The following is a 16,201-nucleotide window of genomic DNA, read 5'->3' as shown; positions in this document are numbered from 1 at the left end:
ATCAGTTAAAAAATTATAAAACCCGGGGACTGGAGTGACAGTACAACGGGTAGGGCATTTGCCTTGCACACGGCCAACCTGGGTTTGATTCCCAGCATCCCATATGGTCCCCTGAGCACCGCCAGGGGTAATTCCTGAGTGTAGAGACAAGAGTAACCCCTGTGAATCGCCGGGTGTGACCCCAAAAGCAAAAAAAAAAAAATTATAAAACCCGAGGTGAGAAATGCAGCTCAATGGTAAAGTCAAGGCCTTACATACATAAAAACTGGGTTCAATCACAAACACTGAGGAAATGATAAAATGCGATGTGTTTGTTTCTTAATGTTTATGCCACTGGAACCCAGAACTATATGTCTGGGTTGCCTCAAAGGCTTGAATATACGCTCCACTTGCAGAGGGCAGTTTGACCCCAAGCACCACAAAGACTCTCAGAAATACTCAGAAATTAAATAAAATGTTTATCCTGAATTTCATGAAATCTAAAGTAACACTTTTTTTTGCGGGGAGGGGTGCTTTTTTGGGTCACACCAGGCAATACTCGGAGATATACTCCTGGCTCTGCACTCAGGAATCACTGTTGAAGGTGTTTAGGGGACCTATGGGACGCCAGGGATCAAACCCGGGTAGGCCAGATGCAAGGCAAGCACTCTACTTTCTGTACAATGGCTCTTGCCCCTAAACTAATACTTTTGAGAACAAAAGAACAACAGTAACAAAATACTCTAGTTGAAACATACTGGATGCTTCAAAGGGGTTTTGGAATGCACATATTAAAGGAACAAATTAAAATTCTGTTGGTTGTCAGCTGTAAACTACACAGGAAACTCACATGAAAAATTTTCCACCAGATCCTAACTATGGGAAAGATATAATATTTAGGCCATACCAAACAGCTGAATTTGTGAAACAAACAAAAGTAGGAAATGTGGGGGCCAAGGGATGAGCTCACAGAGAGTTCACTTTGCATGCTGGAAGACCAAGCTCAAACCCAAGAATCACACAGTTCCCTCTCAGCACTACAGGGAAAAACCCCAAGCACCAAACAAGAAGGAATCCATGAGTTCCAGGGTGTTTGGGTGTGGCCAAAAAAAAAAAAAAAGTTTGAAGTTAGTACTCTACTCCCACTAAGGTATGATCCTACTAAACTTCTTCCTCTTTTAGAATATTTTGTTTTAGATCAGCCCAAAGACAAACATACAGAATTAAGAAAACCAAAACCTGTATCAGACCAATATTTGAAACATTTATCAAAATTGAGATTTACCTTAAGATTTAGATTTAACCTGCACAGAGACAAAAAATAACATTTGTTTATCCTTGTATTATACTACTTTGTAAATTTTTTTAAAGGATGGGGGGACATGTGGGGTCAGAGAGACAGAACAGTGGGCAAGGGTAAAAAAGAGAAGAATGGGTATATTATTTGCCTTGCACACCCACAAACTGCCTCCAGCTGCCAAGCTCCTTAACGGCCATAATCAAAAGACACAAAAAAGAATCTCTGAACTGAGGAACTGAGCACCTCGCTGCAGAGATGCCTCCAAATTTTAAGCCAGGCTGACCTCACCAGGGTGCCTCAGACTCTAATTATCTAAAATTTTAACATTCCAGGAGCTTGCGGCCACAAGGGCGACCATGGAAACTCTATGCTATTCATAACAAGCAATACAAAAGAGAGTATAGGGGAGGTTGTCTGCCATAGACGCAAAGGAAGGGGTGGGATGGGGGGGACATTGGGAACATTGGTGGTGGAAGATGTGCACAGGAAAGCTTTGTAACTGTATCTCACAGTGACTCTATTAAAAATATATCACTTAATCACTTAATCACTTAATCCCCGTTATTCATCGATTTATTCGAGCAGGTGCCAGTAACGTCTCCATTCATCCCGGTTGCGTGCTAGCGTAGCCCAATGGTATCTGTTCATTCTAGGAACATGCAGAGCCTCAAACCGATCATTTAGGGTCTTGACGAAGAAGTCTGACCATCTTATAGGTGGGCGTCCACGTGATCTTTTGATGTCCCGTGGAATCCAATCAGTAATGGCTCTAGTCCAGCGGTTGTCTGTAAACCTCATTACGTGTCCAGCCCATCTGATTTTTGATGTCTTGGCAAATGAGACAGCGTCCCTGATTCTTGAGCGTTGACGAAGATCAGAACTCCGGATTCTATCTCTCATTTGAGTGAATCGTGACATTCCAAGCATAGTTCTTTCGATTCCTCTTTGAGAGACCCGAATAGCGTTCTCATCCTGTTTTCGTAGGGTCCAGGTCTCTGAGGCATATGTTAATGCAGGAAGAATAGTGGAATCAAAGAGATGTGCTCGTAGCTGGAGGTTCTTTGTCCTTTTAGTTATTTCTTCAATGCTCTTGAAGGCATTCCAAGCCGCTCTCTTCCTCCTGCGCAACTCAGGTGCCAGGTCATTCATCATGTTGATTTCTCGACCTACGTATATATAACTGTTGCATTCGGAGATGGTGGTTCCTTTGAGAGCGAATGGAGCGTCAGGAACAAGGCTGTTTCTCATAAACATTGTCTTCGTAAGATTCAGCTGTAGTCCGACCTTTCCACATTCACGGTCAAAGTCGTTCAGCATTTGTGCCGCTTGGCTGATGTTTGGTGTTATTAGAACGATGTCATCAGCAAAGCGGAGGTGGTATAGTTGCCGACCATCTATCTTCACTCCCATTCCTTCCCATTCCAGTCGTCGCATGATGTTCTCGAGGGTGGCACTGAAGAGTTTTGGTGAAATGGTATCACCCTGCTGAACCCCTCTCTTGATATGGATGATTATTTCTTTGTAGAATGGTGAGATCTTGGTAGTGAATCCGCAATAGAGCTCACGAAGGATCCTGATGTATTGAGTTTGTACGCCCTGATTGGCTAGGGCTTCCATGACCGCTTCCGTCTCAACAGAATCAAAGGCCTTCTTTATTTTTTTTTTCATTTCAGTACAATTTATTGTATTTGCTTACTTAACACTTGGATTATGTAACCACCAATACAATTTACCAGGCATATAATTATAAACCATAATTTTGTCCTAGTCCTGTGACATAGTCTGGACCACCGTCCTCATTTTTCCCAGGTTTTATTTTATTTTATTTTATTAAAGCACCATGATTTACAAAGGTATCCACAATTGAGTTTTAAAGATGCAGTGTTCCGGCACCAATCCCATCACTTGTGTCCCTACCCTCTCTACCCCTGCAGCTTGCCACCTGGACAGACACATTTTTCACTTTGGTTGTTGAAGTTTGGATCTCGTGTTCTCAAGGTTGTTGACTCCGTGGTCTGGATCCGTAACTATTCCATTCCTCCACTCTGCTTGTACCCACACATGAACCTCTTGACCCCTTAACGCCCTACCACAATCAATGAACGTTAGACAGAGCGGCATCTTGAACTCCCGAGATACCTCAATGAGCTTGGTTATTGTGTGGATATGGTCGATGGTACTGAATCCTTTTCGGAATCCAGCTTGTTCACATGGTTGTCCGTCATCTAGTGTTCTGCTAATCCTTTTCAGGATGACTCGAGTGAATAGTTTGTAGATGACAGACAGTAGGCAGATTGGGCGATAGTTGCCAATGTCGTGGATGTCTCCTTTCTTGTATAGTAGTACAGTCCTGCTGGTTTTCCATTGGGATGGAACCTTGCATTCAGACAGGTAGCGTGTGAAGAGTCGAGCCAATGTATTGATGAGTACTGATGGTAAGTTCTTCAGGTGTTCAGGTCTGATCTTGTCTGGGCCAGGTACTCTTTGTTTCCTTACCGACGAGATGGCATGTTGGATTTCGGAAGGGAGAACATTGGGAACGACATATCCATCATGTGGTATGTGGTATGTGGGCAAGTGGATGTGGCTATTAAAGAGATCTGAGTAGAAGTCATGAATAATCTTCTTCATTTCCCTTCTGGAAGATGTGATAGATCCATCATGATGTCGGAGGGCAGTCATCTTGGTTTTGTAGTTGGTGAAGGACAGGCGGGCATTACGAATGTTTTTCCCAGCTTCTGCTGCATCTACCAGTACTGCTGCTCTCCTGTTTTTGAGGTCATCCTTGATGGCTTCTCTGCACTGTTTTGCCAGTTCGGATGTTCGCTTGTGGTTGCCTGAGGCATGTGCCAAGCCACGTTGGCGAATAAGTTCAAGAGTGTTCGAAGAAAGACGGTTTTTTGTGGTTATCTCTCTCTTGGCATTCCTTGCACAATCATGGAGGTTCTGAATCATTCGATCGTATTCCTCATCAATGTTGTCAATGACGGTATCTTCCCATGTTGCCGCAATAGAGCCAAAGAGCTCCCAGTTGGTGGTTGTTCTGGGAGTCCTCTTCTTAAACCTTGCATTCTTTTCTCCTCGTTCTGTGAGGTAGAATTTTGCACGAAGAAGACGGTGGTCTGATCCCGTTTGGAATTTTGGGACAACAGCAACATCAGTTAGGCAAAACCGCCGATTGAATATGATGTGGTCTATTTCATTGTGGAACCGTCCATCGGGAGACTCCCATGTCCAACATTTAGATTCAGCCTTTTGGAATTGTGAGTTACCATGGAAGGTTTTGGTTGACATGATGAACTCAGACAGTCTGTCACCCTGTTCGTTCCATTCCAGGCCATGGGTTCCGATGTGGAGTTCATCGACTGATCTTCTTGGTCCTATCTTGGCATTAAAATCACCAACAATGATCTTGTAGAAGGTGTGATCTTCTTTATAGAACTTCTCCAGCTCCATGTAGAATTTCTCAGTTTCTCTTTCACCATAACTGGATGTTGGTGCATAGACAACAAAGATAGAAACTGCCGGTAGTGAGCCACATTTATTCAAGTGTAATCGTCCGATTCGGGTTGTTAGGCATTCGAATGAATCAATGCTCGTGACTAAGTTTGTGTTGACAAGGATACCGACACCACCGACGCCTCTTTTATCACATGTTCCAAGGAACAGTTCTTCTCCAGTGTCGAAAACAGCATGATGGGATTGATGTCTTCTCGTTTCGGTCAGACCAATGATGTCGTACTTGATCTTTCGCGCTTGTACCATAAGGTCTTCAATGGATGCAGCAGATGCCAGCGTATGAGCATTAAAAGTACAGACAATCATTTTTGTTTTTCTGCGTTTTGGCAGCCTATGTCTGCCTTGGTGTTTTATCAGCCTCTCCTTCCATATCCTTCTCGACTCTGCATATTCAGGGTTAGGGAAATGAGATCCATTTATTACTGGATTTGGCATATCAATTTGGTCTATTTGGCATAGACCACGGATAGCTTGCCAGGCTCTGCCGTGCGGGTTGGATATTTAAGGTACCCTGAAAACTTAAGAGAAAAGTAAATAAATAGTCTCGCGGCCGTGAATGCGGCCGCGCGCTCCCGGGAGCTTGTTGTGATAATCTCTGGATCCTGGCCGTTGTTGGGGTTACACGGCAGTTGGAGGGTGTAACTGTCTAGCTACTGACAGGTCCAGTCCCAAACCGTGCAGGCTTGGAGATCTCAGCCCCGGGTCCCACACACCTGGGTTCCTCTGCCAGTTCTGTTATGTCTGAGGCTTATCCAAGTGTGTGGAGAGTGGCCCCAGTAAGGCCTTGGTTGGGGCCTGGAGGTCTTCAGCTGTTGGGCCCTGGCGAGGATAGTCAGACACAGGGTAGGAGACTTTTTTTTATTAATAAAATAAACGGCAGAACCAGTCAATTAGTTCCAGAGAAGTCCAGGATAGATTCCCAACCCCCAAACACCTCCAGGGGTAACCCCAAGTAGAGAAAATAAAAGGCACTGTGCAAGCCTGTTTACTACTTAGTAAAACGGGGGTGGAGGAAAGGGCGGGAGTACAATGATACCTATTGTTAAGAGTCACCTAAAGAAAAAACAACAGTTGTGCCTATAATGTGATTCCCACTATACCCGCCCCTGGACACATCACTCCAAGCCTCTCTGACTTCCCACCTGCTCCTCACTCCTTGCGCATGTGTGGCGCTGCACACAGGGTGTCTCTTAGCGAGTGCTGGTGAAATTAATGGCCGAGACCCGGTGACAGCATGGCCGATGTACCATCAGCAGGCATGCTGGAAACAGTGCTACCGAAGGCCACTCTCTCCATACTTACAGGGATGCTCCAGACCTGCATTCCATCACTGTAGCCGATCATAACCAGCAGCGGTGGCTCATTTCCAGTGCTATGTATTTCGTGAAATTCTAAGTTTCTCGATGTATCTGCATTAGGAGCACAAAGCAGCAACGGGGGAAAAAAAAGAAAACCATGTAAATCAAGAAAAAACAACACTTTGTAATGGCATTTGTGTAATAATTGCTTTATTGGGGTTTCTGCTGTTTGTTTTTTTTGGAGGGGGGCCACACTCAGGGGTGCTCAGGGGCTACTCCCAGCTTGTTACTCACTGGAGCACTCTGCTCCCTAAGGTCGTGGACCATGCAGTGTCAGGAATCGAACCCAGACTTCCCCCATACAAAGAATGAATACTCGCCCTTTGAGCTTTCCCATCAGCCCATTTTCTTTTTGAATTAAGAAACATTTCATAGGGGCTGAAGCAATAGTACAGCAAGTAAGGTGCTTGTCCTACACATGGCTGACTCAGGTTCCATCTCCAGTACCACATATTATCCCCCTGAGCACCACCAGGAATAATACCTGAGCACAGAGACAGGAATAAGTCCTGAGCACCAGCACCACTGTGTGTGTGGCCCAAACATCCGAAAGTAATATATATATATATATGTGTGTATATATATATATGTGTGTGTGTGTGTATGTGTGTGTATACCCAGATATATATAAAAGTTATATATATATATAATATCATAATATCATTTGGTGGGAGCACACACCTGCGGATGCTTAGGGGACCATCGTGGAGCCAGGGATCAAATCCAGACCATGCAAAGCATGTATCCTAGCTCTTTTAGTTATTGCTCCCATCCCTCAAGAAAGGAATTGGTATACTGATTTATTTTTAATTGGCAGCAGTAGTGTGCAAAAGAAAGCACGTCATCTGTTAAACAATATCCCAAGTGTGACTGCGGAGCTTCTCTTACTATTACAAATAGATAAGGACACTGCCTGGTCTTTATTCCTGTACCAACAGGAACTGTCGGAGGAAAATTGCACATAAATTGCTGGAGCTTCAGCCATCACGCCTCAGCTTCCTAGAGGATGCTTTTACTGAAAGTCCAGTGTGCTCTAAGGTACTAACAATCCTGTATGGCTCTCAGACTAAAGAGTATCGTTTGTACTTAAAGAGATCAGAAATAGAACTCAGTCATGGAGTGCGTGGTTTGCATGCATGAAGGAGAAGGGAGAAGGGGAGGGGGAGGAGAAGGGAAGAGAGGACAGGAGAGGAGAGGAAGGCAGGAAGAAGGAGGGGAGTGAGGAAGGAAGGAGAGGAGAAGAAGAAGGAGGGCAGGAAGGAGGAGAGAAAGAGGAAGAAGAAGGAGGGGAGGAAGAAAGGGAAGGAGAAAGGAAGAAGAGAAGAGGGAGGAAGGAAAAGAGAAGCAGCAAACTGAAACCATCAAGAGTCCAGGCACATGTCAGAACTCTGGCATTGCATGCCACTCTAGCCCCACACCGCCCGGTGCAGTCCTGAGGCCTCTAGCACCACCAGGTGTAGACCTGGAGACTCCCAAGCCTCATCAGGGGTCCCTGGTAGTGCCTTAGAGCACATTGGACTTTCAGTCCTGGAGACCTTAGAGCACACTGGACTTTCAGTCCTGGAGACCCAGATCTTGAGGAGCACCAATTCCTTGGGCATGAGCACTGAGCCCTCTTGCCCAGCTGATTGTCTCCAGCTCTGGATCTCTGAGCAATGCTTGGAAGACTAAAGACACTGAAGTTGTAAGACCTGTTTTGTTTTCTTAAAGAAAGTACCTATAATTATGAGCAGATTAGAAAAATAATTCTTGCTAGAAAACTAGAAAATGTTAAGATTAGGAATAGGACCGTATGCAAATGATAGTACTAATTCACCAACATGAATTATGTATAGTCATCTAGAACTTCCAACATTTGTCCGCCTAGCAATGGAAGGAAAATCTCATTCCTTTATGTAAAAGAGCGTGACCCTCAGATATTGGAAGATGCTACAAAAGAATTATACAGACGATAGTTCAGCAGCTGCTGGCACATGCCCAGTGAGCCGAACTGAGTTCAAGGCCCCAACACCACTGCAAAGCTCGGAGGCAATGCTGACAGTGCGCCATCTGGAATTCAGGCAAGGAGGGGAAATGAACTACAATTCACAGAGTGAATATTAAATATCTATTACATAATCAGCATAAAAGACATTCTGTTGAACAAAACCACTGCACCCCCAAATCACCAATTGAACAGTACAGCAGTTAGTACATGCCCAGCATACACGGGGACACGGTTCAATCCCCTTCATCACATGTCCCCCAGGCACTGACAGGGTGGCCTGGGAAACTCTGGCACTGCAGGGTCCAAGCAGCACAGAGGGCAAAAAAATTAATTAAAATAAGGTAAAATCAATGGGGGGGGTGGGGCAGAGTGATAGTACAGTGTGTTTGCCTTGCATGCGGCCAACTCAGGTTCGATCCCCAGCATCCCATGCACGCCAGGAGTAACACCTGAATGCAGAGCCAGGAGTGATCACTCAGCATCGCCAGGTGTGGCCCAAAATCAAACAAACAAAAAATAAGAAAATAAATTTTTCATCACCAATTCAATTTTATCAATTATGTCTCCATAATAAAAAAAAAAAGTCACCAATTCAAGCATTCAGTTCTCTGATCACATTTGTTGGCAAATGTTTTCAACTATTTCTACTATGACTCATTCCTGGACTCCATTCCCCTCCAGGCACGGCTGCCTGCTCTCTGTTCTCAGACCCACCTTGTACTAACTTTCCTTTGAACATCTCTAATGTCTGTCAATAACAGGCATGTTCTTATCCTTTTTTTGTTAAATAGTCGTATATGCCCCCCCTCCCGACTACCAGAAAAAAATCTCAGTCCTAGATGAAGCCTGCCCACTTTCTACTTGTGCCCTATGACACCTAAGTTCTAACAGAGAGAAAAAAAAAAATCACACAATGGGACTGAATTGGTAGCACTATTATTTTTTTAATTTATTATTTTGAGGAGGTTTAGGCAACATCCAGCAGTGCTCAGGGAACACTCCTGGCAGTGCTGGGCAGTGCTGGGCTAGTGCCAATGATCAAACTGGGATTGGCTGCATGCAAAGCAAGTGTCTAATCCCTGCACTAGCTCTCTGTTCCCTCATGCCACTATTATCTCTACAAACCTCAGTGAATGCCCCCCAAAGTGCCCCCCAAAGTTACTGTACATTTGAAAACCAATTCTATCATTTCTTCTATGATTTTCTTAAACCTACTCTAAATTCTGACTCAGTAGAATCTCTTCCCCCACCCCTGCCCCCCCAACCCCCGCCCAGCATGTTCTGGTGAGGCAGGTCTAATGGGTCAGTGCTGGAGCCCAGCAGAACTGGGGAAATTCACGACGCTGGAATCTGGGGCCTAGCACCGGCCACGCACATGCTCCTCCACTTGGAGCAATACCCAAAGCCACACTCATGCTTTATAAAGCATGTCTCTAGCCAACACCAAACCCAAGTTAGCAGCTGCCTACAAATGGAAATAAAGGACCCAGGGAGAGAGCTCAAAGGCTGGCCTGCATGCCTGGCATGCACTGCTGCTGCAGGGCCCCAAGGCGCTGCTGGGGGGTGCCAGGCCACAGTATTGAGTCACAGGTCCACACCACCAAGACAAATGGCTCCCCAAGAACTGTTTGGGAGCAGCTCCCCACCCTGGGGATGGGAGGTGGGAGGGGCAATTTGTTCAATACAAAGGAAGAGTGCTGGGAGAAGAATCAATGACAAAAAAATGCCTGCCTTCACCTGGAAGGCCAGTCCCTGGAGCCCCAGACAGGTCAAACCCAATCTCGGTGGTTCCACTGGCTATGCTCCCTCGGGCTATGCTCCCCCAGTCCCCGAGCAACTTCCAGAAGATGAGGCTGAGCACTGAGGCTGTGGGGTATAACTCCTGGCATGGAGCCTGCCAAGCAAAGCAAGCACCACAACCAGAATGTGTGTGGGAACCACACTGTAAGGCCTCGACCCCAGCAAGCATGGATGCAGACACAACTACAGAAGAGCACCCCCCAGAGGCGGCCAGGTAAGCAACACCACCCTGATGTGGATCCCTCCACAAGCACACGGTCCCCAGGAAGCAGGGAAACGCAGGCCAACAGAATCCCATCACCCAGGTCCCCAGAAATGGCTCCTGCCAATCAACACCCACCCTGGCTCCCAACCACGATCAGGCATAATCAAGTGGGCAGGATCCTGGGGACCAGGGGCAACTGACACCCCCTTATAATGCCACACAGGAAAGCAGAGCTCCCTCCCTTAGGGGAGGGAACAGAGCAATCACCAGAGCAGAATTCAATTCATACACTTAATTTTGTGTTCTGTTCTTGCTTTGCCAGGACACAGTCCAAGGCCTCAAGGCAAGTTAAGTTCTCTACCAATGTGCTACATCCCAGCCCTTAACTTTTTTTTTGGGGGGGGGGGGGGGGTGGGAGGTAGTTGGGGGGAGGGTGTATAGGCAGGTGCAGGAGTAGTTTGCTCAAGGTCCGGGTTGGATAGTTCAATACTTGGGCCTAGCATTGCAGCACTGCTAGATGCCAGCATTGCTGGAGGCCACTAAGGCCACACTTAGTGATGCTGGGCAGGAATGGGTATGTGGCAATGCCAAGGTTGGCTGTAATGTGCAGTACTCTGGGCCCATATGGTACCATGGACCAAACTTAGAGCCTCACAGATACAAGGCACATGATCCAGCCTTATGCACTGTCCCAGGCTCACTGTAACTTCTAAATTGGTTAGTAGTTAATAAAATTTCATTAGTCGTATATAAGGCTAGAGAGTGGACAGTGACAAGGCAGCTGACTTGCACAAGTCAACCCAGGTTGGATTCCCAGCACCACATATGGTTCCCCACATACCACCAGGAATGATTCTTTTTTCCACTTTTATAAAAGAAAAAAATTGTATTTAAAGAAGTTTGATTGGGGCTGGAGCAATAGCACAGCAGGTAGTGCGTTTGCCTTGCACGCGGCCGACCCGGGTTCGATTCCCAGCATCCCATATGGTCGCCCAAGCACCGCCAGGAGTAATTCCTGAGTGCATGAACCAGGAGTAACTCCTGTGCATCGCCGGGTGTGACCCAAAAAGAAAAATAAATAAATAAAATAAAAATAAAGAAGTTAGATCTACAAAAGTTATTTATAGTTGAGTTTTAGGCATATAATATTTCAACACCAATCCCACCACCAGTGTCAACTTCCCTCCACCAGTGTTCCCATATGCTATCCCTCACCCACATCACCTGCAACCTGGACAGGCACTTTACAAAGTTCAGTGGTTGCAGCTGAGATCTCATGCTCTCAGTGTTTTAAGTCTGTGATTTGGATATACAGCTATGCTCTACCATTTTCTTACATGACCAGAATAACTGAGGCCCCAACCCCTGTTCCCCATCACTCCCATTTTTCATCTTCTTCCTTCTCCCTTGATATCTTTTCTTCTTTGACCTTCACCCTAAACTCTGGGGTCAAGGGTGATCTAGGCATTAACTCTTTCTACATTACATTTCCTAATACAGTCATTCTATATAACACAGGTAAGTGAGATCATCCTGCATTTGTCTTTCTTCTTTTGGCTTAATTCATTCAATGTGGTATTTTACAGGTCCAACCATGTTGCAGCAAACTACATGATTTCATCTTTCCTTGCATCTGCATAATATACCATTGTTTGTATTATATAATACACACACACACACACACACACACCCATCTTCATAATCCATTCATCTGTCATTGGACACCTAGGTTGATTCCATATCTTAGCTATTGTACTGAGTGCAGCAGTGAATAATGGTGTGTATACAACCTTTAGAATGAATTTCTGTCCTGGGGATAGATGCCCAAATTCCAAAAATGGAATTACTGGGTCATTTGGCAGCTCAATTTTAAATTTACTGAGGAATCGCCATACTGTTTTCCACAGAGGTTGAACCAGACAACATTCACACCAGCAATGACTAGAGTTCCTTTTCCATCACATCCCCATCAATACAGACAGTTCCTACTATTTTTGATATGTGTTATTCTCACTCATGTGAAATGGTATTTCACTGTTGTCCTCATTTGGGTTTTTCTAAAATTAAGTGATGATTAGCATTTTTCCATGTGTCTGCTGACCATCTGCCTATCTTCCTCTAAAAAGGGTCTGTTAATTTTCTCTCCCCATTTTCTGATAGGGTTTTTGAAATTTTTTTTTATTGATCTTCGTGAGTACTTTATATATTCTGAATATCAAACCTTTATCTGATGTGTTGAATGAGAATATTTTTTCCCATTCAGTTAGTTGTTTTTTAGTTTTAACCCGTGTTTCTTTTGCCATGCAGGACCTCTTTAATTTGATGCAGTCCCAATTGTTTTTTGTTTTTGTTTTTGCCTTTGCCAGTGGTATCAGATCATTGAAGAATCCTTTGAGGTGCAAATTTTGGAGTGCTCTGCAAACCAGGGACCAAACTTAGAGCCTCACAGATACAAGGCACATGATCCAGCCTTATGCGCTGTCCCAGGCTCTCTGTAACTTCTAAATTGGTTAGTAGTTAATAAAATTTCATTAGTCGTATATAAGGCTAGAGAGTGGACAGTGAGCAAGGCAGTCTATATCTTCCTCAATACTCTTTACAGTTTTCAATAAGATCTCAAGGTCTTTGATCCACTATGAACTTTTATGTAAGATAGATTCAGTTTTAATTTCTTACCCGTAGTTAACCAGTTTCCCCAGCACCATTTTTTGAGGCTATATTTTGTCCATTTTGTGTTCTTATATATATATATATATATATACATATATATATATATATATACACACACACTGATATATATGGGGTTTTGTTCTTGGGTATTCTGATCCATTATGATCAGAGTGTCTATCTTTTTCCAGTATCATTCAGTTGGTTTCAGTTTGTTTGGTTGTTTTGGGGAGAGGGTATTGTTAGTTCAAGGTCTTTTTTTTTTTTTTGGCTTTTTGGGTCACACATGGTGATGGCTCAGGGGTTATTCCTGTTCTGCACTCAGGAATTACACCTGGCAGGGGACCATATGGGATGCCGGGGATTGAACCTGGGTCAGCTGCACGCAAGGCAAATTCCCTACCTTCTGTACTATTGCTCCATTCTTAGTACCATTCAGTTTTGATCACTATAGCTTCATGATGCAGTTTCAAATTACGTAATTATATTTTAAGTAAATATTATAAAGACCAGTATAAAGACCAGAAAGACAGTTCAAAGGGCCAGTGTACAACCAGTAGGGGTCATTCTTGAGCACAGAGCAAGGATTAGCCCCTGAGCACTGAGAGGTGTGGCCCCAACCCCACCAAAAGAAGGTACAATTAAAATCACTGGAATATGGGACTCTTAAGTTAGATGAATACTTTAAATTCTATGGCACACGTAGTACTGAAGTAATTTTCAAGCACATTCTACCAGTATTTCTAGGTATAACTTTTTGAATTACAAAAAGGACTTTGTAGAATTTCACTCAGCAATTCTTACCTGCTATTAAAAAAAAAAAAAGTAAAAATGCTTAATGATACCCAGTAGTGGGCTTGTCTCATACACAGTGGACCAAGGTCCAATCCCTGGCAACCCAAGTGATCCCCCAAGCATTGCCAGGAGTGATCCCTAAGCACAAAGCCAAAAGTAAGCCCTGCCCACTGCTCAGTGTGGTACAAAAACAAAACAAAACAAAACGCATGGGGCCGGAGCAATAGCACAGTGGAGAGGGTGTTTGCCCTGCATGCAGCCAACCTGGGTTCAATCCCCAGCATCCATATGGGCCCCTGAGCACCGCCAGAAATGCAGTGCTAGTAGCAACCCCTGAGCATCACCAAGTGTGACCCAAAAAGCCAAAAACAAAAACAAAATTCAAAAAACACTTATGTAAAGATATTAGATGATATTTTTACATCATCATTTGTGGCTTTTAATTGTATTGGGGGTAGAGGGAGAGATAAATCAGGGGTCAGAAGCTCAAGCTTTGCACACACAAGGCCCCAGATTGAATCTCATGTACCGAATGGCCCCTGAGTACTGTTACCGGTGGACCTTGTGGCCCCCAGCACTACTAAGTCCAAGAAGCACCATCGTAATACCATACTACCAAACCACCTAGCTCCAGTAACCAAGTATTCTTGAAAGTAGTCCCTGAACATTCCAAGGAGACTAGAGAGAGAGTACACACAAGGCAAGGGCCAGAGCAATAGTACAGCAGGGCACTTGCCTTGTACATGGCCGACCTGGATTCTATCCCCAGCATCCCATATGGTCCCCTGAGCACTGCCACGAGTCATTCCTGAGTGCAGAGCCAGGAGTAACCCCTGAGCATTTCCAGGTGTGACCCAAAAAGAAAAAAATTTAACTTCAGTTGTATAACCCTGTCATAAATTTTGGACTTCCTGGAGCATGCAGCCATGAATGTGGCCATGCAATACCTCAAACTTTACAACACTGATAAATCAAGAGTAGCAACCAGATTGGATGGGATTTAATGTAGAAGGTAACCAATCTCAATTAACAAAAATATAAACACAGAAGGCTTGACCTGTAATAACATGTTAGTAATCTTATACAAGAGCTAAATGGCTCCATGGTGAGATACAACAATCTTCACTTTCTTATAAGGAAACATTTTTTGATCATTCTTTTAGCATATTTTTTATAACAAGCAATATAAAATTACTGACAGGGTCTGCTAGGGGGCAGGAAAAAGGGATGGCTCGGAAAATTGGAAATACTGGTGGTGGGCGGTGCAATGGTGGTAGGATTGATGTTGGAATATTGAATGTCAATTTAAAACTAAACAAATTAAAAGTGAAGGTAAAAATAATAAAGATATTATTCAGAACAAACAGGACAAAAAGTCCCCTAAATATGACATTTATATATTTAAAAAAAAACAAAACACTTCCAGGAAGGAAAGAGGAGTTTGTAAGCAGGAGGTAAAGGTAATAGAGAACAAAAGATGATGAACAGTTAAAGTTATTAAGAAAAAAGGGAAAGGAAGAAAGAATAAAAGAAATAGAAGATTCTCCCTTGAGAACACCCACGTCCTTAGTAAATATAGACAATTTTTCTTAAAAAGGAGAAAAAAACTATATAAAAAGCTTTCAAAAAGAAATGATAGAAAAAGTTTATCTATTATAATCACCTACTCAAAAGAAGCATTCATGGGGCTGGAGCAATAGCACAGCGGGGTAGGGCGTTTGCCTTGCACGCAGCCAACATGGCCAACCCAGGTTCGATTCCCAGCATCCCATATGGTCCCCCGAGCACCGCCAGGAGCCAATTACTGAGTGCATGAGCCAGGAGTAACCCCTGAGCATCGCTAGGTGTGACCCAAAAAGCAAAAAAAAAAAAAAGCATTCATTTGCTCCTAAAGAGAGCCCAACAAGTTATTATTTGAATGAATCAGCTAAAGGGAATTCAAAATTAATTCAAAAGAAATATGTAGCATCTTCCCATGTCATCCCTTCCACCTAGTCTCAGTTGATCTGGAGTTCTGAGTTTGCTAGTGGTGAGGTGAAGGAACTGTGGGCACCAAAACCATAAACGTCAGCACCCATGACGTTCACTAGAATTTTTAAACTACAGCATCTCTAGAGCAATAGCGGATAAGGAGCTTGCCTTAGTACGTCCCTTATGGTCGCCTGAGCCAGACAGAAGTGATCTTTGAGTGCAGAGTCAGGAATAAGCCCTGACACCCGAGCGTGGCTCAAAAACAAAACCCAACCAACAAACAAAAAAACAGTATCTCATATTATGTCTTAAAGGAGGCAGACTCGAGAGTAAGTTCTCTTCAAGACCCAACTAGGAAAGAAAAACTTGGGTATATTCAGAATTGGGAATTTAACACAGAAAACAAATAAGCTACAGAGGTGACAGAACAGCTGAAAAGTGAGAAAAAGGAACTCTGAGGCAGGAAGCCATGAACTTTCCTAGGCCAGGGAGACTAGCAGAGCAGAGTGCTGCCCAGGGGAAGCTAGAACCCCTGAGGAAAAGCCGCCACAGATAAAGAGATCTAATTCACTTTTCCCAGCACCCTGCTCAGTGGCTCTCCAGAGCCTCCCATACTGAGT

The 16,201-nt window shown here is 44.1% G+C and overlaps 1 protein-coding gene and 1 non-coding gene across 8 annotated transcripts in view; both read right to left on the bottom strand.

Moving 5' to 3' along the window:
• Window positions 1-16,201, bottom strand: part of BCAS3 (BCAS3 microtubule associated cell migration factor) — a 660,253-nt gene that overhangs the window by 623,180 nt on the left and 20,872 nt on the right. For all 7 annotated transcript variants that reach the window (XM_056128182.1, XM_056128175.1, XM_056128179.1 and 4 more), the window contains exon 5: window positions 6,101-6,207. In XM_056128182.1, coding sequence (XP_055984157.1) covers window positions 6,101-6,207 — 107 coding nt within the window. The remainder of the gene's footprint in view (window positions 1-6,100; window positions 6,208-16,201) is intronic.
• LOC130036324 (small Cajal body-specific RNA 13) lies at window positions 6,966-7,231 on the bottom strand. The gene has a single exon (XR_008794364.1). It is a non-coding gene; the product is annotated as a small Cajal body-specific RNA 13 (non-coding RNA).

The sequence above is a fragment of the Sorex fumeus genome, unplaced genomic scaffold (genome assembly GCF_029834395.1).
Source record: "Sorex fumeus unplaced genomic scaffold, SorFum_2.1 ptg000063l, whole genome shotgun sequence".
NCBI classification, from domain to species: Eukaryota; Metazoa; Chordata; class Mammalia; order Eulipotyphla; family Soricidae; genus Sorex; species Sorex fumeus.
This window is presented reverse-complemented; position numbering and strand designations above follow the sequence as displayed.